Consider the following 26,890-nt stretch of genomic DNA (forward strand, 5'->3'; position numbering starts at 1 on the left):
TCCTCTTTCGATATAAAATATCGTGACATTCTTTTGTAAGAATTAATATTGGCTCAGTGATGAGGGTCCGACGAATATGCTCCTTGTTTTTTTAACGTTATTAAAATTTATATTTCAACACTTGCATTGTTCCTTTTTAATTTTCTGTTATTCTTTCACAGATATTTCAATTTTTTCTGTTGAATATTTATGAAAGTATTCCTTATTAATCTTTGTAGAAGAATAGTTTCTAAAGTTTTTACTGAGAATTATGAAAAATCAGTCTATTCTACGATTATTAATATAATCGAAATAGTTAATGTCATATAATTATCAATATCGAAGTGCATTCAGACGTTTATTAAAATGACATGCAGTGGGACAAAAACTTTTATTATAATATCAAATATATTGGCGGTAAAAAATCTTTGTTCAGAAATTTTTGTCTGCGAACAATTGCCGCCATAGGTTAGCGAGAATACATGAATTATAAGTAAGATGTTAAGGATTTAAATTGGATTAAACCAAATGATGGTTAGAAAGGCAGACTTGCCCTCTATCACAACTATCAAACGAAATATTCATATATTTTTTATTATTTAGCCTATCATAATTACAAGAATTGTATTATTTTTCTAAATATTTATATTATTGCTAAGCGAATGAAGCCATTTAAACCACTTTGTTTAATCAATTACTAATTCCTCAAATAAAAATATAGCAAAATATACTTTTTAGCAAAGTGATATTTACAATTGAAACAAATTAAGATAGTTCAAAGTACGCCCTATGGTTTGAAGTTTCTTCAGGAGAATTTTCTTTTCGAAACAATACTGTATTTACATTTAAGCAGTCCACTGACATGACGAATAAGTACCTCTACACTTCTTCAACTCTTTTTTCTGTCTTCTAGGCAGAATTTCATTTTCGACACGTAAAAGTTACCAAGTTATCTTTCACCGCCAAGCACGACATGAATTATTGAACCAGTAATATGCGGTTAAATTTATGTGTTATGGGCACATGGTGCAGTGGAAACCTACTTGTAACCTCAAGTCTCACCTATAACAATGTCCATGAAGAAAAATAATCTTCATTTAATTCGGGCTGTTTTATATAATCAAGAAAATACTAGTATATTAAAAATTTAGGGAATTTGATTGTGTATATGTATTACAGCATACATAAATTCACTATCAACTCATTTGATCGCCATTACTATTGCCAAGTGTAAAGGCAAAGCCGCGCATGAAGCTAGTTACATGACTATATAAAGAATGGTTATGTTACCAAAAATAAATAAAATCTGTCAGTAAATATTAATAATGCTATATGCATGATAAAACATAATATTTCAGAATTAAAAACATTTCTACTAAATATTACGTAATTAATTGTCACGCAAAGAAGTGATTATGAACCTAATGAAGTCATCGCACTTAATAATTGGCTAAGATGTAATTTTTGTTTATTCCTACTATGCATAGAAGTTAATAAGCTCTTCTGACGCTAATTACGTAAAAGGGGTCATGAGTGTCGCACGCAAGCAAGTTTTAATTGCGTTACTTCTCACCTAGTATGAGGCAGCGCTTTTTATCTATACACGTGAAACTGTAACGACAGCCGTACATGTTTTTTTTTTTAAATTTTTTATGCTTAGATCATACGACATAAGTCCAATGTGATAATTTTTAATTTTTATTTATTTCAATTCGTTGCTATTTTGACGTTGCATGTATCGATAAGTTATTTTTAAAAAGATTATTTGCCATGGATGTTTTATTATCTAGACGATACATACAAATATTTTAGGTTTGTTTATCATTTACTTGGGTTTTATTCATTAAGACTCATGATCAAGTTTAGTATCGATTGTTTAAAGGCCTGTCCACTTTCGTTAGTGGGCTTAGTGTAAGCCCGCCTGAGTAGGAATTAGTTAATCTTCAAATATTCTACATCCAAACAGTAATATTTAGTGTTGTTGTGTTACGTTTTGAAGGGTGGGTGAGCTATTATAACTATAGCATAAGGAACATAACCTATCATCAAGTTGTCCTTTGGCTCATTCCTATATAAAAAATTGAATAAATCGCAGGCTCTAAATAAACTTAACACACATACACACACAAAGCACATACATATATAATATTACATTCACTTATATTATTCTATACGTAAATGGAAATAAAATTAAATAAACGCTAAAAACATCAAAAGTCACAATCACTTATATATATTAAATATTAATATAAATTACTGGCCATTATATAAAATACATCGTATTTCATTGTGTATTGGATTCATAATTGAATATCAATTACTTATTGATCAAACGAATTGAATTCCAAAACATGAAAAAAAAGAAAAATAAAGTTATTACGTAAACGTAAAACTTATTCGGTTCGATACATCGATTAACAAGATTGTCGACGAAGACATTGTGTGTACTCGTTACAAGTGATGCGATGCTAATTAAATTACCTTAATTGCTTGTTAAGGAAGTTAGTAACAGTTTTGTACGTAAGTACTCGTACTCGTATAATCGCGTTTAGGCTATTTATTAATGTCCAAGTCAAATTGCGGTCAATCTTAAAGATAAGCCATCTGAGAAGTTATATTATAGCCCAAATGTAAGTGCAGAGGTTTAATTTCTCACACTCAATAGCCAATTCATTAATTACGAGATAGAAATTGTAAATTTTCTAAAATGACGTTTAATGTAGACGGAAAACTTAAATACGAAATATTTGTATTGGCCCGAAACAAAATTTGAACACGTATTACCTAGTGTATCCATAAGCCAGTTATTTACTTTATAAATATATTGTCAAAATAGTACGTGTTAAAATATAGTTAATTTTGAAGTCAGTGTAAAAATAAATCGTTGAGATGAAGCCAGCTTGCGTGGAAAGGTATTTCAAGACGTATTGCTTATCTGTATTGGTGCAGTGTTAAAGATTCAACTATATCATTTGAGAATTTGTTCAAAATTGGCACATTTCCCAATTAGTTTAATATAAACTAAATAAACTTGTAAATATCTCGCTCCCTTTATGGTAATGATGAATGTGCGTCATTAATTGTTATGATAACAATAACAATATGGCAACAATATTTCAAATATACCGGTTTAATCTAGAATTAACACCAATAAATTGTCGTTGTGTTTTGAGAAGACTATTTTTACAACATGACCATGAGTCAAAACTACAAATATAACTATAATACTTTCAATTAAATAATAAGACTAAAGTAACATTCTGTAATTGTGCCACAGCTCGGCTAGAGCCAGTAGGATGGCTTTTCACCTGACTCTTGCAGGTTTTCTGCACCGTTAAGCACGAGATGCATAATAAAGACAAATTGAGCATTTAAATAATTAGTAGCGCTTACACGGGATTAAACCAGCAATCTTTTTTTTATAAATAGTTGTCGACTGTATTTTACGTGTGAGCCTTCCTTGGATGCCTACCTTGCTTCAAACTAAATTGCATCTAAATAAATTAAGCGCATTAGCCGAGGAAGAGCTACTGACAAAAAGACCGATACAATTGCTTTCACATTTGTAACTTTAGTATAGGCTAAAGATTCCGTTTATCTAATTAATAAATGTTGTTAGCATAAAAATGAAATAATTTAATGGTCTAAAACAAACGACTAATGTGTTTGTAATATAATATTGTATAAATGTTTTATAAAGTCAACTTGATATTAAAATTGTGAGGTACAATTTAATACACTGTTATGAAAACAATAAACAACGGTAAATAATATAAAATTCTCGTACATTTTGTTACGAAAACACTCCAGGCACTAAAGTAATGCGAAAATTAATAGAAGCGCTACGTAAGGGGTAGCATTTTAAATACACCGTATTATACTTGTTTTTAAAAATCTAAAAAGTCTTGCTTTTATTATTATTTAATGTAAAACAGCAAAAAGCGCTGCAAGCTTTAGTTATGATTTGTTTTAACTTAATTCGAATATTTATAATACGATTGAGAGAAAAGCGGTGTCTATTCTCAAGTGACATCAGTGAATGTGCGGGATATAACGCAGTTTATAAGTGTGCGGGCAAACATAAGTTCCCTCTCTATTCCTTCACTTTCATAATCCGATGGGATGGTAAACCCCGCACGACTGTAAAGAGGTCAAGAGGACCAAGATCTTTACGCGCTTTACGAGTTACGAGAGCTTAAACACAGCGAACTTTCAAACTCCCGGCAGCTGTTCAGAATTTCTTAACAGAAAAACTTGATAACGCTTTCATTGGTCTCACTCGGGGATCGAACTCTGGACTTTGGGATCTGAAGTAACAAAAGTGAGCCGCTAGATCGCAAGATCAACAAATCTGCTATGTTATATATAAATATTGTGACTGAAAGGTTATGTACAGTATATTGTATATTTTGAAGATCTTATTAATTAAAAATGTTTAATTAAGTTAGTAGTTTGTTTATATCAGTAAGTGCACTAAGTGCTAAAATGTAGTAAGTAAACTAAATTAATATATATAACGCCTCTCAACACATATTTTACTCCCAAACAATACTTAGTTTTGTTGTGACTTTGAACAATACTTAGGTTGGTAGTGCATTGGCGGTGTAAGGCATGATTAATATTTCTCATAACAACAAAATATAAAGGTAGCGGTAGCCACTTACCATCAATCGGACCATTTGACAGTCCAGTGACTTTATAAAGTATATATATATATACCACTATATATCATGTGCTTAATTTTTGTTTATAATTCATCGTGAGGAAACATGCATGTGTCTAATTTCATCGAAATTCTGCCACATGTGCATTCCACCAACCCGCATTGGAACAGCGTGGTGGAATATGTTCCAAACCCTCTCCTTAATTGTAGAGGAGGCCTTATCTCAGCAGTGTACAGGCTGCTACTTTACTTTACTTTTACTGGTATCGAGGTTAGTTTTCTGAACTGCTCGATTTTAGCCGTCTGACGACTGTCTGGTACGGAATAGTCAGTTCGGTTGTTTTAGATAATTTTCGATATATTGGAGAACAAGTTCCTGTGGGTGTGTTTGAAAGTTCTCTGCACTAACGTAGAACTAGTAAACACATAAGTAGAAAATTGTTAAGGCTGTTAAGTGTGTGAGAAAGAAAGCAAAGTTTAATCCATAAGCCAATAGACCTATATGAGTTCAAAATTAAGGATTCCACTTTTGTATAATAATTTGTATTTCTATCTTCATTTATAGAAAAAAATGAAGAAAATCTTTGTTCTGAGCAAATCTAGTGGGGTCCAGACTAGGGGAAAGATCATCTTTGCCCCGTGAAGAGAGTTCCGCCTAAATACGATAGGAGAGCAGATTTGTTATACCAACTCTATTCCGGATCCTCTCGGATCTATGTTGAAGATGGCCGTCAAATTAGTTTAAGAGCATGCAAATCCCATATAACCAAATTCCACCCCAGAGGATAAGTTTACAGAGAACATGGGTACCTTTCTAGTTTCCACATATTTAGTAGGCATTTCAGACTAAATTTTAATTAAATAACCTATTTATATCTATAGTAATATTAAAAAGAGGAAAACTTTGTTTGGTTGTAATTAATAGGATAAAAACTACTAGACCGATTTAAAAAAACTCTTTCACCATTCGAAAGCTACTTTATCCACAAGTAACATAGGCTAAATTTTATTTTGGAAAAAAGTAGGGTTCCGTAAGATAATTGGATTTTTCAGGCACAAGGTGTAAAAAATCAACCAGAAAAGTTACTAATTTTGCGTACGCTGCTTAAACTATAAAAGATAGAACCATAAAATGTTCAAATTAATTACATCAAAAAAATATTTTGTATCTTTATGGGTTATTATATAATGATTTCCTTTCGAGATACAATTAGATGCAATGCTGTCACAAATCCGAATTCTACGCGGAAGAAGTCGCGGTCAGAAGCCAGTGATAAATATTCAAATAGCTTTTGGTTTTATAATCTTTGGAGTCCTGGAATGGAAATGAAATGTTTCGTGTCAACATTGTTTGGAAACAGCTACATAAACAACTTACTAATTTCATTTCTGTCAGAGCGAGTTAAGAGTTTTTGAAGCGAATATTCGTAATCACTATATACTGTAAATGAAAAGCGAATTGGAATTATATTCATAACTAGCTATACCCGCCCGCTTCGCTGGGCATTAGTCGTAGAAAAATATTTTTTTAATTTTTCATTTTGTAATTAATTACCGATACAATGTACAAATAATCAAGAAATATGCGAGATCAATGTCAACATTGATACATGTCAATAATGAATTGTTAAAACAGTTGACGATACTTCAGAATATGGTTAGATTGATTATATCTAATTATACGATACGCTTAAAAATCAAACTCTTCGATGTCACAGAGCCAGTCGTGAGATTATTTTGATACAGTCCGAGATGATATCCATCTTCTGCTCGCATAATCATAATTGGATAATCGTAATAATTGTCATACGATTGATATTTTTCAGCGACACCTTGATTGTTATTGTGTGGCTTAGTGATAACAATACCTCGTTTTGTAATTTCTGTACCGACAATTACAGCTGTGACTTCAGGAGCTATGGAAGCTTTAATACGCCTTTTATGCTCTGCGTTCTATCTGCATTGATAATTACTTTGAATCATTTGTTGTTTCACTATCTAGAGCAGTTTTAGGCATAATCCTAAATATAGCAATGATTTCTCGATTAGTTGTGGTACAGAACATGCATCAAAGATCAATCTTTTTCTACGTTGTCCGTGAAATAAATGTCCAGAAATTGGGGAATAAAATCCCCAGATCAGATACTGGAAGAAGTGATCCAATCATATGATACACATTAAACGTAGACGCGAAATTATTGTATTGTACAATATTTGTTACTCCAACAGATGTCATTTAAAAGCATGAATTGTAATTTCTAATATACTGAAGGAAATATTTAGACTCCTTAATAGTTCCCGTAACACAGGTAAGAAGAGGTTCTGGTGGTTCAACCAGTTGTGGTTAATACATTTTACCAGTGGAGTAGCATATACCACCAGTTTATTTAGTGTGACAATATGGGCATACTATATTCATTGAACCAATGATCACATCGGGATTCATCTTGTTATCATAACCTATATAGTAATTGAAGGCTGATTTATTGAGATTGGTTCTAGTTCTTGAATTAATCTTTTTTAATCATTCATCATCCAGTAATTGGGCTTGTCAGGTTTATCAGTATCTCTTGATAAAGATGCTTGTTCGAAGATCTGGAACTTGATCATTTCGTCGATTAACTGTTTTGGCAGCTCTTAAAGTAGAAATTCGGATTCTATTTGTTTCTAAACGTATTTCTTGTTAGTGTGTTGTTTCCGTAGCTCTTTTGGATGACGCTACGCATATATTGTTGATATTCCGATCTTTTGTTTCTTCAATGGCATGGTGGTTTCTATTTATATAAATAAGTTGTTTTTTTTGGTTATGTGTCTTACGTTTACATTTTATACTAAAGATTCATTGTCATTGGAGCTATGAGTATACTTACCAATTATGATTATTGTTTTCTTTCTTATAATCAAACCAGCTAATCACTTCTTCCCATATATGTAATTTATAATAATTATCTTATTTTAAAATGACAATTATTATTGTTGTGATTATTTTATGTTTATTGGCATATGACGGAAATGAAGTTAGTTGTTATGCTTTTTGAATAGATTTTCATTTTTTCTTTCATATTTTATAATTATCGGTTGATCGGAATATAAATGTATTGTGATACACATAGGGGCCATCTGTTGGTTATTTTTAACGATACGGATGAAATAATTACTTTCTCCATAAAACAATAGATAAACATACCAATTTTCATAATGATCGATCAAATTGTTTCTGAGTTTATCGATGACATACATGCAAACACATCCTTTTGGCTATCTACATATACTTTTGTATGTATAGATTTATATAATAGTATAAATTTAGTACTCACGTGCGATAGCTTTATTATTAGCGTATTTTATGTATAACTTTGATGTTTCTATACCGATTTCTATGATTTTTTTTTTATGGAATAGTTAATACTGTTAAATTTTGTACTTTGGGATGATTGAAAGTGTTACAAACGTAGGAATAGACAAATATAATCAGAAAGCTTCGAACTACTAAGCTATTGGGAGAGACACGTGTTATTGTGAGTCAACCATAAAAGATAGACATAGGCTGTCATGGGATATTTTTTGTATAATTTTAAGGAGAACATTTCCGTAATACATGATTTTTGTGTAGCTTTAACCATTAAGGCTAAACACGCGACGGAAGCTCAAAATATGGGGTAACTTTCCCGTTTTTCAGACATTTCCCTTCAGTGCTCTGCACCTATCGACTTTAGCGTGATGAAAAATATACTATAACCAGCTCATGAGTATGAAAAATAATTGTACCAAGTTTCGTTAAAATCCGTCGAGTAGTTTTTGTTTCTATAACGGTTATATGGACAGACAGACAGACAGACAAAAATTTTAATGATTGCATTTTTGCCATCAGTATCGACCCCTGATCACCCCCTGATAGTTATTTTGTAAAGATATTTCATGTACAGAATTGACTTCCTTACAGATTTATTATAAGTATAGATCATTGAGTTAATCTATTATATGAGAAAGTCATATTATATTCTATGATATTTATATTAATTAACTAGCTGTAACTGCGACTTTTACTACGTTATTTTGATAAAAAGCGATTATTTTACAAATACAAAATTACAAAAAGACACTCAAACATTTAATTACATATGTATAGGTACTGATGAAATAAGATGCAATTAATATGGGCCTCGCAATCTCTCTCTCGTCTCGGCAAACGTAGTGTAGGACGTCATCAGGCACGGTGGAGTGACGATATACGCAAGGCGGTAGGTAGGAGCTGGATGGGAGTAGCGGGAGAAAGACAACAGTGCCGTGCACTTGGAGAGCCCTATGTCCAGCAGTGGACAAAAAAGGGCTGATGATGATGATATGAGTAGCAACCAGAAAATACTAGGTAAACATATCATGGGTTGTTACGGCTCATGTAGTCGTTAAAGTTCGATCATACTTATTGTAAAATTAGAAAAAAGTTTTATATAAATAAGCATATATGATATTCTAAAATTCAGTAACCAATAACGCCGCATAAGCCGCGGTTCGATGTGAGATAAGTGGATGAATATTAAAGAGCATTTTTTTCCGGACGCATCACATTTAGACACATGTCTAACCATTTTGGATGTGGGGTAAAAGAGATAGACATATACACAACGGACAACGATACAAAGAGATAGAATATAATAGTTTCGCGCATGCCCGCGTCGTAGATATACATATGCCTAAGACGCTACATATGGACAGCTACGCATTCATTGTGCTGTATTTTTTAAGAAGTTTATCTTCTATCCCGTTTATTTTTACTGCTTTCAATTTCAAATTTGTTTCATTGATATCTCTAAAGTTCTTCAACTGCTACCAAACAAAAAAAACTATAAACAGTTGAGCACAGATAAGTAAAAGGTTCTGAACTGTTTTTCTTTACGATTTGTTTTAAAGATAATGTTAATTAATGAAACACAAATATAATTTAAAGTAATAAAGTAAATATTTCCATATTTTGTAGTATATATATTATCATTAGTATTTCTAGTAGTAGCTGGTCGCTACTTATTATATAAGAAGAAGTTCAAAATTTGAATTCAAATTTGGAAGGCATTCGAACAGATCAGTTATTTTTACACTCGATTAATTATTGTCATTCTTTACTTATTATTTTAAATTTCGAACATGAATGTTATTCCATTATTTTTTGTATTTTACAATCCGTATTCAATATTAAATATAAAAATTTCTTTATTGCTGAATAACTTTGGTGAATGGGAATAAATTCTGTTAAATCCTGACGCAGCATTTATCGACACATTTTCGGTTGTTCTCTGTTACATTTGAAATTCTTTTTTATGCGTAGCTCCATTTTTATTGCAGGTTAGCTGTGTTAGATTTCGATCGTGTGAACGTTAAATAAGAAGATATAGATTTTTAACTCACCCCAGGGAATGAAGCGTTCATTTCTCTTTATAAAGGTATCGTATATTCGGGCTAAGGATATAACAAACACTAAACTAGTTTAATTGATTTCTTTAATGTAATTATTCCTAGAAATCATGGTATTAGTCACTTATTAAAATGTCATTAGTAAAATATTGTTGGTTTTGTGCAAGCATGTCTGGGTAGTACTAGGCTACACTTACACATCAGATATTCTACCGCCAATCAACTAGACTTAGTACTTTAGTGGGTAAATGAGCCAGTATAGCTACAGGCACAAGGGACATAACATCTTAGCTCCCAAGGCGGTTAGTGTGATGTAAGGAATGGTTATTATTTCTTACCCAATATCTATGGGAGATGGTAATCTTACAGCACAAAGAGGCCTATTAAACAGTCTACCTACCTATTACATAAAAATGGTGTTGGACATTCTGAATAAAGTTTTTGAAAACGTATAAGACTTTGACTTAAGCCGTCTGTCAACTGTTTGGTACGACTTACTCTGAAAACAGACGTGTTGCATAACTTCCTATATATTGTAGAACAAGTTTCAGTCGGCTAGTTTGAAAGTTTTCACACTAACACAAAACTAGCACACACACACACATACGTTAAAAACAAATGAATAGGTGTATTTTATTAAATCAATTAATAAACCTCTTAAGACAAAAAAAAGGTTCGAAGTTTAATCGAAAAGTCAATGACCTCGACATGAGGTCAAAATTTCCCACTTGTGAAATACTTATTCTTTATTGGAAATCCCAGTCTACTCATATTGGTTTTAATAATGAAAAATATTTAGCATTTTTCTTTATATGTAGAAAGAAAGAAATCTTTATTCGGACATACATTATTATATTGGATACATGAGAATCTCAGTATTATTTTTATTAGTTTTTTATTTTTCTTACTTATACTTTTTTTATTTATTTTATCACAATTATGTATATAGAATACCAGTCATAATTAATAATCATTAAATAAGTCGAACGGATTCTTTTATGGAATAGTAGTTACAATAATACCAAATATACATATATATTTATAACAAAAAATTTGATTATTTCTTAAGCATTGATTTAAAGATCATGTACACTAGTAATTCACTAGGAAATATTCTACAATTTATTTACGAAGAGGAAAGTCAAGATGTTGCTGTTGATTTAAAAACATGTCAGAACATTTTAAAAAGAAAAATAGAAAACTTAAGTATTATAATAAATATAGGATGACTGCGGAAGTGGCCGAAGCGATTTCAACTCCGACCAGTACATTTCATATCTTACCGGAAATGAACTCTAAATTATTCTGTGTAAAACGTGAAAACTTTTAAAATATAATTTAATTTATATCATAAATATTTCCAGTGTTCACATAATACAATTGTTAAATTACATTTTTAACTGACCTAAAAAATAAAACATTTTTTTTTTGATCATTGACATAAAGGTTTCAGTTAAAGATACCTATGTATTTAAAATAAATAACTCCTCGAATGTTTTAAAGACCCACTGATCAAATCTAATTTATATGATATTTTTAAATTATAATTTTAACTAAAAGAGTGTAAATAAAAAAAAATCTATTTAAAAATGCAGGATATAATTAGTATCTCAGTATAATTAGAGTTCATGATATACATGAGAGCACATGGCATAATTTTAGCTCTTTAGCTCATTTGGTTTTTAAATTGTACCTTATTATATCAAGTACAGAGGGTTACAATGATTGTAAGTAGAAACATCTGGTGTTGAAAATTGGCGCTATACGTAATTCAATAGACCCTTTCCTACACCGCAATTGCGTTGCCGAGAACGTGAGATAGACTTACATAATTATGCGTATCCGTATATCCTTTGTGACCAAACTTAAATTAATTAATTCACCATTCGTTTCGTATCACACCAGCAAAAGTATTAGTGTTTAAAAAGAATCGGTAAAATAGCTTATCAGAGAATTGAATACCGCTGCAGTTAAAGCCTACAGCTTGGTAGGCTTTGACGGGCTTACACTAAACCCAATACCATAGTATCACATGTATTCGAGTTTCGGACATTTTTTTATTGAAAAATGAACAATTGTTTTTTTATATCCGTATATCTTATGAAAGATAATGTATAATATAGTTATCTTGGTAATAAGCAACATTAAATGTTTTTGGAAAATGAGAATTGTACCAACAGAGGGGCAACACTAGCACCACGCCCGCTCATTTGATTGGTCCATTTCACGCTATCACTCTCGCAGATTACAGGAAGGAGGAAATATGTTCACGAATTATATTACTAGCAACACCCGGAAAATTTGTCCAAATCGTTTTAAGATATATCAATTGTCATGAAAATAAATTGAGAGATACAAAGATTGATGTAGGGACTGAGTTCAATTCTGAGGTTACAATTCAGTAGCATAAACTAAATTCGGTAAAACGTAACGTAAACATGAACTCACACACATTAAGCCATTCACTTATGTATAAACAGACTATCAATGTATGTAGTAGTAATAATATATTGGTCTAAGAATATGTTGTTTCAGTAAAAGAGAATACGTTCCTCTTACCGAACCACATTAGCCGTATTTAGTAGTTAAACTCAAGAATTTAGCCTCGAATTATTTTAGCTAAGTTTTAAAAGTAATTCACTAGACGTTGGGCATTTCGAATTAACGGATATCCGTTGGAATCTGGGTTTTATTTTTCACTTCTAGAACTCGTATTTAGTTCGTAATCCACTTGAGAGATGTCTTAAACTGAATGCGACCTAGTTTTAAAATTAGGAAGCATATTACACATAGATATTTTTGTTTTCCATCTTAAATGCATCGGTTTCGATATTCGTGACTGATAAAATCATAACGGGCCGAAGAAGTGATTAAAAATAATAATGAAAAATATGTTCTAAGTCTTTCTACTTTAATATTTATTTCGAACATTGTATGTACAATTGAGGTCGTTTTTTAGTGAAACGCTGTTTTAGTTTTTCTTAGTAAAATACTTATAAAACTTTATACTTCAGGAAATTAAAAAATGCCAAGCACGGAACACAAAATAGCAATAATTATCCAATGTTGTTTTATAATATTGTGTCATCGTTTTTCTTAAAGGCATTCTATATTTATTCTTAAAATTGTTATATAAAATAAAATCTTTTAATGAAGTAACAAAATATTCAATTACAGTTTAAAATCGCTTGTGTGTTGCTGTTTTATTTTGATAATTTTATAGTTAATTTTATAAAAGGTAAAATAAAACCAAGAGTAATATTAATCAAAGTTTACTATTACAACATAAGATTAAAACGTAAAAAGTCGTAAATGTAATTAAATTATTAAAATGTGTAATGATTAAAATACTTATTTCACGTTTTTGCTAAAGTAAATAAAATTATATTAAAAATCATAATTTTGTAGCGAAAAAACGTTTAATGGTCTTAATTACAATTTTAATTACCGGACGAATTTATTCAGAAATTAACCAGCGCCAAGACTCGCGAGACCACGCTGAATTTGTTTTTCATTTTACAGCTGTAAATGTTACTATCACATTTATTTAATTTTTTTTCGTTTTTTTTTTTAATGACATTTGTGAAATTAATTTAATTGTATTTTAAAAAATGAGGTTATTAAAACATAGCAATAACAAATATAGTCTTTTTAAAATAACTTTCTAATTTTAAAACAATATCGAGGCCAGTTTTAATTTTAAATATTATTGGCAAACATGACAAAGAATCGCGCTGTGTTTTTCGACGTTCGCTTTCGACGAAAGCATAGATAAAAATTAAGCTCTTGAAAAACAGCTTGTCACTAACAGAATAATAGGTTATTGAAAACAAGCCAAGAAAAAAGATTAATCACGTCTCCTTGAACCAGACTTTGTAATTTTCGAAGCAACAGTCCGCGAGGCCGAAGTTTTTAAAACTCGTATTCAGCTCATTGGTGTAAGTTTTAATAATATTGGATTTTGTCGAGAACGCGAACATTGCACCGCTAAGTGGAGGGATGCTATAGAATCTTCTTATATAATAAAAGATGTAATATGGCAGAGCCCTATGTTATCAGCTTTTATTAGCTTTTAATCGTTGTAGATTCACTTCGGGTTTCTTAATAAAATGTTGCTTTTATTCGAAATCCTTTCCAGCAATTCAATTTTATTGTTACATAATTATTCATGAGATAAATTTTATCCGTTTTTTGACAATATTTTAATATGTGAATATATACGTTCAACGGTTCATTTATTCTTTTCAATAAAAAAATCAAAGAATACAAAAACTATACCTTTATGTTTAAAAAAAAATTGTATTATTAAAAATAGAACAGGTATTCATTGAACCAATCACATTTATTCACAGTAAGAAAATTGTTTGTGCCGTCGATGTCAATTACAACGGTATGCATACTTGTGTTCTATTTTTAAATAAAATTTTCTATTTTTATCCAATTAATAACGTACAATTTTAAACATGTAATGTATTCAGCTTGATGATTCATATTTGCTTATTATCCGTTGAAGATTGTGAGATTACGTAACTTTTTTGTAATCAATACAAAACCAAGTAAAAAATTAATATTGGTAATGAGTCCGAGCACTAAAGCATTGGCGCTGTAAAATTTGCATCGAAATGTTTCCAAAAGTAGAGATTAAATTACACTTAAATATTATCCGGCAGCCCAGCAGTTTGGCTTAGTCGCATCTACGAACTTTTAGCATTTATGAAAAGTTCGCCCATCAAACTTTGTTATCAGTCGTAGTTATTATTATCGAAATTTAGAATATATAAGAGTTGAATATTTATAAGTATTTGAAATTGTAATAAAAACTTATACCCTCCAGTTATAATTATCCAAGTATATTGTCGATGGACAAAGATTAATCACAGTCATTTTTTTTACACCAGTGAGTGAGCATTATATAAATGTGATTATATTATTCTTATTGAAAATTTTAAAACGAATATTATTAGGTTACTTTAGGATAAAAATATTTGGCTTAAATTAAATAAATTATTAGTCAACAAATGTTCGGCTTCAGGTAAAACAACACAGGATTATTCACTAAATATTTTTGACCATAAATTCAAGTTGTATTATTTCATAAAAACACAAATCCAAAATATGAAAACTCAGTGCTCTAAGTTTGACCCTGCTATCTTTAGTTAAGAACCACGACTTTTAGCCGACTCAGTGTAAAAATTTATGGCTTCCTCTAATAAGGACAAAAGTGTAAAAATAATAAATCTACACTTAATATTATTCATGGTCCGCCCCCGATATTTATTCTAAGTTAATAATTGCTCCACTACTCAGTGATTACCGAAACGTTGGCAATAAGCCATAAGGCATGGTGCCAATATTTTCAGACCTGTTGAGTTTCTCATATGAAATGGTAAACTTCATCACCATGAATGGCTGTTAACTCAGGAAACCATGAATTAACCGTAAAATAAACGCAAAACCCTCCTAGCCTTCGTGTACATTCATGATATAGCGTTGATCATTAATTTGAACGCCTCCTAAGTTGATAATTTATTCATACTAAATAATAACATCTATTTACTATCATTGTTTTGTATTCAAGTTCCATTTCATGATACCTTTGAATGTAGCTACTGAAAATATATTTATCACTAACCTGGACGTGATAAGGTGCCACTTTTTCCTCTCCCTTTATTTCAACGTTGATGTGAAGTCTGATGGCTCCGGATACAGCGGATTTGTCTGTCCTTTTCTCCAAGTTGTACCAGACATCCATTTCACCGGATAATGTTCGAACCTAACGCAAAAATACATAAGTTTCCTTCGTTTTCAATAAGATTATTTGAATTCACTCTCTAGATTGCTATGTGGGACGATATACCGTTTCAAATTGTACAACCTTGTAGAAATATCATCGTAAATGGATATAGTATCAGTACCGGTTGTGTCAGTCATACACCGAACGTGACATGACATATACGCAAAACGAACAACAGGAACAGCAATCTCTCCTGTCATTTTTTATAAAAACAGGCGACACGAGAGACATGTTATACCCTGTTCGTGTTTTTCTAAAAAATATTTTTGCATATGCATTGCATATTCTGTTACATCACAAAAAGTAAGGGAAAAAAACTGGTCTGGTATACTTTATGGAACATATAAATTATAGTTTTAATAAATATGAACTAAAATAGTAAAAATCATTTTTATTTTAACTTTGGACAAATTAATGGCGTTTTAAATGTTTACCTCGATAATGGTCTGACCCAAGAAATCATCAGATTCTCTCGTCAATTTTTGTCGAAGTTTTGATTTCAAATCATTGTCTTCATCCCAAACTCTTACTTTTATCCGATCCGAGGAATTGTGGCATTCGCTAAAATAAAAACAGTTATTTTAGATAATCGAATAATATTCCACTTTTACAAAGACTTCTCTTTTATATAAAATGTTATATTCACAAAATTATATACTAACAAATAAAACTTCTCATTCCAAACTGGGTTCAGTTCTTGAGGCATGGTTCTGGTCCTCTTCTTAACTTTGCTTACTTGGACGGTTACGTACGGATCCGAGGTTCCACTTTTATCTTTGGCTATCAGCCCTTGAGCGCAGATAACTGCCCATGAAAAACTAATTTTAGTATTCTATTCAAAAACTTCAAAATTGCACACACAAACATTTAAATAGTAGTCAATTTCTTACATCACTATTACCTCCTTACAATTTGAATTGTATAATCCTTTACAATCTTTACAAATAGCAATAATACCAAAGCTGTTGGCGAGGCAACACAATTTTTAGGCTATTACATAAAACAATATACGCAAATTAATGACACTGGATTATAGTCTTTATCTTTTATCTGTTATGAGATGAGATTTGCATTACACAATTATGCCAATATACATGTTATACTTCCTAGCAGAATTACTTACCTTATTACCGGAACGATGGTAATATTACGGCAAACGGCGATGGCTAAACGCAGGTATCCTGTAGTACTGTTCGATACGCGTTAAGAAGACACTAGCAACAAATCTACCAAAATGTTGTCTATGTAAATATGCCCAAATTCGAGTCTAAAACAACTTGAACATAGCGACTACATTCGCAAATTCTAATGCAAATTTGGTCAAGTAAAATTCAAAATATGAATAAAATTATATGCACGGGGATGAAATCTAAAGTGGAATTTTCACGAATCGAAAGTTGTTAGAAGAGATAGCAGAAGGAAGAAGAGAAAAGGTTTTTTTTTCTTACAGGCTTCGTATCCTGCATGCTTTCGTCGCTAAAATTAAATGCATTCACCTATTTTGGTACAAATCTACAAGGGGATAAATTATTTATATTTTGGTGTGAATCCACCAACCAATGCTATCGTCCGCATAACAGTGTCGGGTCTGGAAGTGAGTAATAGTAATAAATTATTAGTAACATGTGATTCATGCAACTGTGTCAATTTAAATATATGTTGCCGAATTATGGTTTGCAATCATGATCAAATTGAATGTGAATATTTTGAGTGTAGGAAATACCATAAAATTTGTGTGTGCATAATATTATTATTGTTTTTATTGTTGCTATTATTACATATCATTGTGTCAGATTCGTGGAATTTCCTTGTGTTAATGGTTGTTCAAAGCTATATTTTGTCAAGAGAATTAGTGAGTTGAGGCGGTGCACTAACGACCGTGAATGGACTGGGTTAGTAGGTAGGTTAAGTAAGGTTGCAGAGAGAGTTTTGATATTTGCTAAAATTTTGATAATCTGTTGCTGTGGTCATATACTTGTGTTGTGTATTATTAAATTTGAGCAAACATCAAATTAGTGGTATAGAGAAATTAGGCGAAGTCATTTCTAATAGAATCAAATTTGCGAGCGCGCGGTCTGTAGCCGCAAAAGACCACTGCAAACCTGTGATGGCGATTTTGCAGGACCATTTTGAAGTCCCTTCAATAGTGATTTGCTCAGCCTGTTCGAGGCTGTCTATGTGAGTGTCGGGGTCGACGTTAAAAGTCCGCCTGGCCGCCACATGAAACGAAAGACACGAAACAATTTAGTGTCGTGTTTGTATTGTGTTTCTGTGATGTCCTTGACCGGTTCGACTGGACGGGAGACCTGGAATATCTGAAAGTAAAGTGATTAGCCACGACACATCATCGAACCTGTGATGGCGATCTTCGCGCTCCATTTCGACGTGCCATCTAGGACGGACTGCTTCACGGTGCTCATGTGTGCTGAATGCCCCTCTTGTTCGATGCTGAACACCTGTCTGTTGCATATACACAGATGTCAAAAACTACTTTTATATAGCGTTTACATGTTCCCGAACTATTTAGATAATCACTAAATAATATTGCAGTTGTATTTCTTTGCTTAAATAAACATGAAATAAATCCGAAAAAGCAGTAATATTGAATTTAGTATACGGTAATCTTGGAAATCATATTAGGAATCTGCTAGTTACATGTTTTGGCGTCGTGTCTTAGGTAAAGTATAATCATTTACGGTAACGCAACAGATTTAGATTGATATTATGTTTGGTATGATAGAAACAGGCCTTTGGGTTTTATATTACCACGGTTTGGCAAGGCTGAAGTACTAATAATAATGGTATAAGGGTATTATGAAAACACTATATGTAATTGTTTATTAATAAAAAAACAGATACCATCATAAGAAATATAAACGTAAAATACAAAGTTTTCCATTCTCCGTAACATATCCTTTTATAAAAAGATCCTGAAGATCCTATTTAAACATTTGTAATTTTCCATTTAAGGTTAATATTCAATAAAACATAACATATGTGTACAAAGTATATTAGTATTTGTTGACTTCATTCTTATTTAAATATGGAATCCACATTTTGGAATGATTTGGTGTATGCAGTGACTATAAAAAGAATGAAACAGTTATGTATGTGTTTAATTTAAAGCACTTATTCATAATACCTGTATTTTTCTGCAATTAAATAAAGAAATATATAATCATTTAAATAATGTTATAATTAATAAACTAAGACAAATTGACGAAGATTTCCAAAGTCTCATTAATAAACGCTATTTATCATCTTAATGTTCCGAACCACAATAATAGCCTAACCTAATTTGATGTACCTGATTAATTCAAAGATTTCTGGCTTATCTCTCTCTCGTTGCTTCATTCGTTCCTTCATGGCGGTGATGATGGAATTAGCCTTATCTTCGGCGCCATGTTTCGAAGACTTTTCAGCGGCCCCTGCGAAACACACTGCTCAGGCGATGCAAATACCATTCTTGGATATTGCGGGTTGCGCCGGGAGGGCTCCCCGCCCTGCAGTCAGGCCTGCTACGACAACTCATAGGACACAACCTAATCAGATTCCAACTTGGAACCGTAATCATATAATAATTTAATTAACGTTGGATCTAATCAAGTCGACGACCTAGAGCGGCGCCAGCCGGAGCAAACCTGAGCACGGCGCCTTTCAATAAAAAAGTATCCCAAAGCTATTTACAAATTAACCATTAATCACTTTTTTGTGTATTATCAATAAAGATGGACGAAATAAATATCAATAATTCACAAAATAAAATGACGAAAATAGCGTTAAGATAATCAAGAGTGGTAATCCCCTTGCGTTTAATTGTAAATGTATTTTTGTTTTTATCCAATTTTAAATATTGTCACAGTGCTCATTGTTAACGAATGTCAGCATAAATATATGCAATATCCTGAAGATATATAAGTATAACATAGAACTAATAATTAAAATAAACATAAAACGCGGAAGTCTATAAATAAAAAACACGTAAGAAACGAAACTAAGACCACATATAATATTGAAGTGGACAGAAATTTGGACTGCGTGCACACATTGCTAACAGGCACAATTTGGATTTTTATCATTTGGGGCGCTTGTGTCACGAAGCTTGAAGGCAACTCTTTTTTTAAAAAAAAAAAAAACGAGCGGTGTAAATAAGTGTGGAATGTTGAGTAATACATAAAGAAAATTAAAAAATACTGTTCAAGGGCTCTTGACAAGTTTCGGCGCTGGGCGGGGCACCCGTGAGGAACAGACAGGGTCGGTATCCCTACCTAAGTGAATATCATAGTATACATTTCAAAAACATATTATTAAGAACTTAAATATTTTATGAAAATAACTATCTACATACATTAAAACAAGCAATCATCTTTATTAAATATAATAAAATTTTACAATACGAATATTATAAAAAATTAGAATGTATAAAAATGTACTTAAATAAAAAGTAAATGAATACAATACATATTATACAATAAAATCAATTAATTAATTTCTATTCATGAATTGAAATAGATAAATGTATTTACTATTAATGCTTTTGAAATGTAAACTATTATGACGATGACGTGCAGTCGACTTTATGTATTCCAAATTAGTAAAAGTTTGAGAAGAACTATTCAGTTGAATAATACTAGACCGACTGCCCGCCTATATGATGGTGCAAAAGTGATTCTAGACGAATGTTAGTCGAATCTGAATTTTGAAAAATGTATTGAAATTTATACCGATAGCCATGCACTCCGATTAAGCAAAAAGGACCATATTATTGCAGGAGGTTTTCATGCTTTATTATATGAGGTCACACATAAAAGAAGGAAACAGTAAAATTAAAACACAACGTCAATAGGAAAAAATATTATAGTAATTCATGTATCCTGTAATCACGTGAATCAGGATCGAGAAGTTTTATAATGTGAAAATGTTGTCGGCCCGAATAGTATGATTGATCCTAGGCCGTTAATTCACGAATAGCCACCGACGATCATGCAAGAATTTGAACCATGCATAACATTGTTGTTAATGGTAATAATTTAGACTACGACGACAATTTTAATGTTGAACCAATCAAAGACACACAACAAATGTTAATGTTACCTTATGTTAAGATGTCATCTAGATTGCTAAATCTAATATGTAGGGAATAAACTATACTTATGATCGTTACATCATTGACAAAAATGCGAATTGCGTTTTGGTCACTTTAAAATAATTGATTTGTAGTTTTTTTCATAATTGCTTTTAGTTCTACTAAAATGGCACATATAATTAAAATTATTTCACTGACCATAAATTTTAATTGATGTCAAACGTTAAGGACAAAGATCTCGAGAAGTCAGATGACCTGTCAAGAGCTGTTCAAAAGCTCCTTAAGTTTAAAAGAGTTCGGAATATTCTTTGAACATCCGCTCTATCTTCATGCACTTTCGTGTCAAAATTATGTCAAGAGATATATTATAATATACCTCTAAAAGAATACAAATTTAGTCATATATGATGACGAGTTTAAGAATTTTTGTTTTAATCGCTGAGACAAGTTGTTCAGCGATTTAGAACTACTTATAATTTGGAAATAAATCTTAGTATTATATAGAATGATTCTAAATTTATTGATAAGAATATTACGACTATTAAAGTATTTATAAATCTTTTACATTAACGTTTGCCTTCGGCTTCGTTCGGCAACAAAGATCTTGTCTACGATGTCACCCGCTACGAGTACATCTTGACACTACTTCAACTTAATAAGGAGAACGGCGCTTTGCCGCTGCCAGAAAAGTAGAAACATCGAAGTAGAACATATCTTTATGATGTAACGACCTTAGCATTGAGGACGTAGCCGTCAATTAGGTAAATCGCATTCAATATGTTCCTGTGTTGACTTTCTAGTGTATGATGTGTTTTACTGTGACAATAATAAATTACAATCTAAAATATGATATTGCTATTCTCCTCGAAAACTATTTTTTATTGTCTTATTAAATTCACAATGTATTTGAAAATTGGTTTTTGATTCATCACTGTTCTATTTAAAGTTCGAAATAACGTCACATCATCAAACAAATATATTAAGAATAAAAAAATAAAACCATTAAGACAATTTGTTTGATATTGTATCTCAGAGTATGTTATATATTATTAATAAAACCAATTATCAAGAGTATGTAGTGTTTAAGCCACAATTATAATCCAATACTTACTCTGAAGGCAATCAGCGTTGAGCAAATCCTTGCATTTCTCGTGACACTTCACACCGCACTCTGTACACCTGACCCCTTGTCTTGCGATACCCCACAGTAAGCCTTCGCATTCGTAGCAGTATGTCGGTGACGTAGCTGTCCATAGGACGAAGTTGTGTGGCGTCGTTGACGATATTGGATAAATTAACGCTTGTAATGTCTTCTTGTAAACGTGCATTTTCTGTAATACACTCCAAAGTTTAAATCCATAATAATGATTATCACTTTATACTTTATTACATCCATAACATAATGGAAAGTAAACAAATAAGTATTATTAATAAGGAGTCCGAATTTAAAATAGATTTACTGATTACAAAATTAAACCAACTGTAGAATTAATAACCAGCTAAGTCTAGCATTCTGAGTGGATTAAGTACTGAAGTCTTATGCGTTATTAAGTTGGTCACCCAAAAACTTCAATGCGTTTCTGTAAAATTTCACTTCGTACCTACATCACTCGTAAAATTTTGGCTCCCTATTTATAATCAATTTGAATCATATACTCGACATTTTATAGTCGTATTTTAGGGTGAGTTTCGATTATCTAAATACAGAATACTTGAGTCAGAATATTGTAACTTACCAATTCTTCATCGTTCAAAGTAGCCCGATGAACCGCTGATGTCAAACCTGCGTTCCTCTTTGTGGCAGCCATCGTCTATATAGTACAACATTTGCTTTAAATTCATCCAAATAATCATAGAAATCAAACGAAACATTACATTTCGTTAAATATTAGTTCTACATGGAATAACAAGAAATTTATAGTCTCAAGAATTTCTAGTATTTGATTTCGTATTCTGATTTATTTTTTCTACTCATGCTATATTATTTAAGCTGTTCTTTAAGCCTGTATGTAGTTTTCAACTATTGTTCTAAAATCAAAGTTTAATTTTTCACGGTTTTTCGTGAAACAAAGTAGACACAGATGCATTTGAAAATTTATAATTTTGTGCAAATTTTAAAATAAAAGTTATGCAGAATAAAAAAATGGCATCTTCGACACCCGACGTGAACGGGTTTGAACTTGTTATCTATTAGAAAATATTTGACTAAAAAACCAAAAAAATATGAAGCTCGTGCACTGCGTTAATTGTATCCATGTTAATAAAACTATAATTAATTGTAACAATTCAATTAACATTATTAAATGATAAAGTCAACGAAATAAAACTCATTAGCCAGGTAGCAGTTCCATGCAATTGCTTGAGGCGATCATATCGATCACAGTTTCTTACTTCAAGAAAAAACTAAAAATCAAAAGCAGTTTATCTAGAAAATTGTTAACAAAAACTGCATATCAAAAGCATTTATATTAAATTTTAATAGTTCCATGCATAGAAGAAAGTGTTATTGGGAGAGATATACCTTGAGAACCTGCGGGTCCACGGTTAGGGGTAAAATGCAATGAGATTATTAATTTTAATCAGGAATTTTCGTTTGCATATATGGTTCCGCTACACTATTATAAATTTCAGGTGACCCCTATATCCACTATATCTTGCAGGTTATTTGGTGTTGGAAGGCCCTCTAAAAATACGTAGGTAAAGACCACCTACACAAGTAGCATTAGAAGGGAGTCACATTAATCACAGATATAAAGTAATACATCAAAGAAAATAGAAGGGTTTGTATAGACCGTCGAAAGTCTTCAACAAAAATCATCAAATTAAACCAACACACGTAGAGATCCGAGATTGATAAATAAGATATATTTTAAGATATTCAGTCACATCTTTAGAGGATCTGTACGTGAATTGTTTAAGAAATTATTATATAGAAACGCCCCGTTGAGAAGAAAACATTTATTACGCGCCTAATGTTACTAAGCATCAGGAAGCGTACGTCGGTGCGAGCTGTAAACATTTACGACCAGTTTCAAATATCTGCCTTTTGCAATCAGCTGACCCCATTTAACATTTGAAACATGTAAGGTTAAGATCAATTGAAACCGGCCAAAGAAAGAAAGATAATAGCTCCATTTGATCTTTACTAGAATTTTTAGACACATAACATTTACAAACGCTACTTACAAGTTCCGATACCAGTGGAATGGATTTTCTTCTCGGACGAATGTCAGGCATACTGTCAATGTTGCTATAGAAAGGATTATCCCCGGGATGTCTAATAAAACGAAAAAAAAAATGTTTAGAGCGTCTTCAAAAATTGTTTTTGTTTTTTTTTTTTTAACCCTTCGGGTGCCTGGTGGGTAAAACTTACATGGCGTGCCTGGTGGGTCTGTGGGACCCGGTAACAAAAAGCTTGTTTTTTATTTATTTCATTAGTCAGAACGCCAAATTATGTGTTTATATTTATTTTAGAGCTGTTTAGTTATATGAATTAAAAATAAAATGAAACTAAAGTTCTTCTACTAAATCTCATTAAAAAAAATTAAAAAGACTCTAATTTTACGTAATAAAAATAAACACTTATGTTTAAATCAACAATATTAAACTTTTTAATTGTGATCAACAATCAGACTTCACATTAATTTAAGGCACTATTTAATCAACTTACAAACTATTATATTTTGATCTAAAAGTAACAAAGGTATTGCTTATAACTAATCAGTATTTATGTGACAATTTTCGCAAATATGACTTGTGCAAGAGACACTGATGTATTTAGACTTGAGTTCTTTTTGGCTAGGACATACATAACAACACATTTTCCTGCCAGCATCATGTCTTTTGGGTGGTGGCTCTGAGGGTTCCCGTAAATGAGAGCTGATTCTCTTACGTAAAGTATTTGTAAGATTTTGTTTCTTTCAACTATTACGTCGTTTAGTCTGATGTGGAGCAGTAAATACCATGCCCATTTTTTTATAGAGTTACTTCTAGTTGTAATTGTATCAGAATTGTTTAACATATTACTAACTTTTGCGTTTATGCCAGTAGTGTTGAGAATCCAGAAATAATAATCAAGACCTTTATATATTGATCTGTAACCAAAATTACATAATGGCTGGGACATATAAATCACTTTCATTTGGTTGTGTATATGATATCACTGTTATTTGGTTCGTTATAGACTTTTACTTCTTCCTTGTCATCATCAGAATCATGTGTCTGACTCATTTTCACTTTCATCAAAAATTCCATCCTCATCTTCATTTTCTTCAAAATTTATCTCTAAGGCTTGGCGAATTTCATCATTTATTAATCGCCCAGCCATTATAACTGTATTCATATTTTTTCCACAAATAATTTACCACCCAATATGAATTAAAGAGCCAAAACAAAAATAATAGCTAAAAGATTAAAAGTTACGCCGCGTGCCTGGTCGGGTCCCTGAGACCCGAGCGCACACAAAATACGTGTTGTTCGGATGGGTGTACATTGTGGACAGCGGGAGAGTAGTCAAAATAGCCGTTAGTTTGTATCGCGAAGCTACTCAGGAGTGCAGCGGGTTTGCTCCAAAAATTTAAAAGTTATCGTTGATTTTTTGAAGTGACGGGTCTGTCAGACCCACCAGGCACCCGAAGGGTTAATAAAACTAATCATACCCATTTCCCCTGCCGCCTTGCTCGTTGAAACCGCCGGTGCCATTCTAAAATTAAAACAAAAATAACAATTAACAATAAAAAAATAAAAACAAAACAAAAAGCTAACATTTATTGATAACAAAATAAAAAAAAACACAGTAATATCAATATTAATAACGATATAATTTCCATACATTTCTTATAACAAAACAATTGTTTTGTAAACGTTTCGCTTCAGCGTTAGAAAATCAATTCTGAGTTATTCGTCAACATTTGAAAATGAATTGTATGAACATTTTATCATAAACAAACAATCACACAATTGCAAATGGAGAATTAATAACTATTAATATACTTAATTAACTTATCAACAAAGTAATACTAATCATAGTCATAATGGAGATGTGTTAGCTGTTGAATTACCTATTTGTTAATAGATTTCCCAATAAGTTCGTTTAAAAGCAATAGGTTTCTTTAATACGTTTATTAGGCTAAAGCGGGATCTGTTACAGCGTCCCATAATAATATTGCTTCTAACGAAAGCGTCTTTAATATTTGCAAATGCTCTTAATAATCATTTAAATCCATGGCCTGATAATAATGTATACAGGTAACATCTAATTTTTACTAGATATAATAACGATAGTACATTTAGTGCCCTCTAAGTTTTTTAGGTGTCGATAACTATATGATTGAACGACCTATGTAATGTTAATTCTAGGCTACATTACATGATTTTTATGAAAATTTGTTGTATGATAATGGACTTTAATACCTCAGCAATAAAAACTAATTATATTTATATCTTTAACTGACAAGTAATATAAATGAAGATCACACTTTATGCTAAGTATTTTTTTTTCACTTTCAAGCTTTAATAATCAAACATTCTTAATTCTCATGCTAAATTTTATGGTATACAAATATAAATTGTATAGACATTTAAAGCATTTCCATTTATGTATTCATAAATAAGGTTTTGCGCTTATTAATTATAAAATATTATTATTATTGAGTAAATATAATATGTGAACAATAGAAGCAATATATGACATTTTCTGATTTCGATTATAATAAAAAGAAAAATTTCTCTTTATGATATGATGTGATATGACGGCGAAAAATTTTGTACCTTTATGCTTTACGAACTTTTGTTATGCAATTAATAAAAATGAATGAACGTATGCATTTTTCTCATTTACTCTGTGAATTAGCGCTCAGCACTAAATATTAAAAAACACCAAGTATTTAAATTATATCTAAAACTGACTAAGTTATCTTTATACTGTTACAAAGAGTTCTATAATTAAGTTATACAATCA

General features: G+C 31.4%; 1 protein-coding gene across 4 annotated transcripts in view; it reads right to left on the reverse strand.

The window, feature by feature from the left end:
* LOC124534603 (protein unc-13 homolog A) overlaps nt 1–26,890 on the reverse strand; it is a 62,890-nt gene that overhangs the window by 30,062 nt on the left and 5,938 nt on the right. The window contains exons 2-11 of one of the 4 annotated variants that reach the window (XM_047110535.1): nt 25,590–25,633; nt 24,118–24,208; nt 23,453–23,461; nt 22,668–22,742; nt 22,043–22,262; nt 19,153–19,273; nt 18,199–18,305; nt 16,508–16,649; nt 16,280–16,406; nt 15,684–15,824 (exon numbers count right to left, since the gene is read on the reverse strand). In XM_047110535.1, coding sequence (XP_046966491.1) covers nt 15,684–15,824; nt 16,280–16,406; nt 16,508–16,649; nt 18,199–18,305; nt 19,153–19,273; nt 22,043–22,262; nt 22,668–22,742; nt 23,453–23,461; nt 24,118–24,208; nt 25,590–25,633 — 1,077 coding nt within the window. Of the gene's footprint in view, nt 1–15,683; nt 15,825–16,279; nt 16,407–16,507; nt 16,650–17,947; nt 18,055–18,198; nt 18,306–19,152; nt 19,286–22,042; nt 22,263–22,667; nt 22,743–23,452; nt 23,462–24,117; nt 24,209–25,589; nt 25,634–26,890 lie in introns of all 4 variants that reach the window. The other 3 variants (XM_047110534.1, XM_047110537.1, XM_047110536.1) reach the window with 3 other exon arrangements.

This window comes from Vanessa cardui, chromosome 13 (genome assembly GCF_905220365.1).
Source record: "Vanessa cardui chromosome 13, ilVanCard2.1, whole genome shotgun sequence".
NCBI classification, from domain to species: Eukaryota; Metazoa; Arthropoda; class Insecta; order Lepidoptera; family Nymphalidae; genus Vanessa; species Vanessa cardui.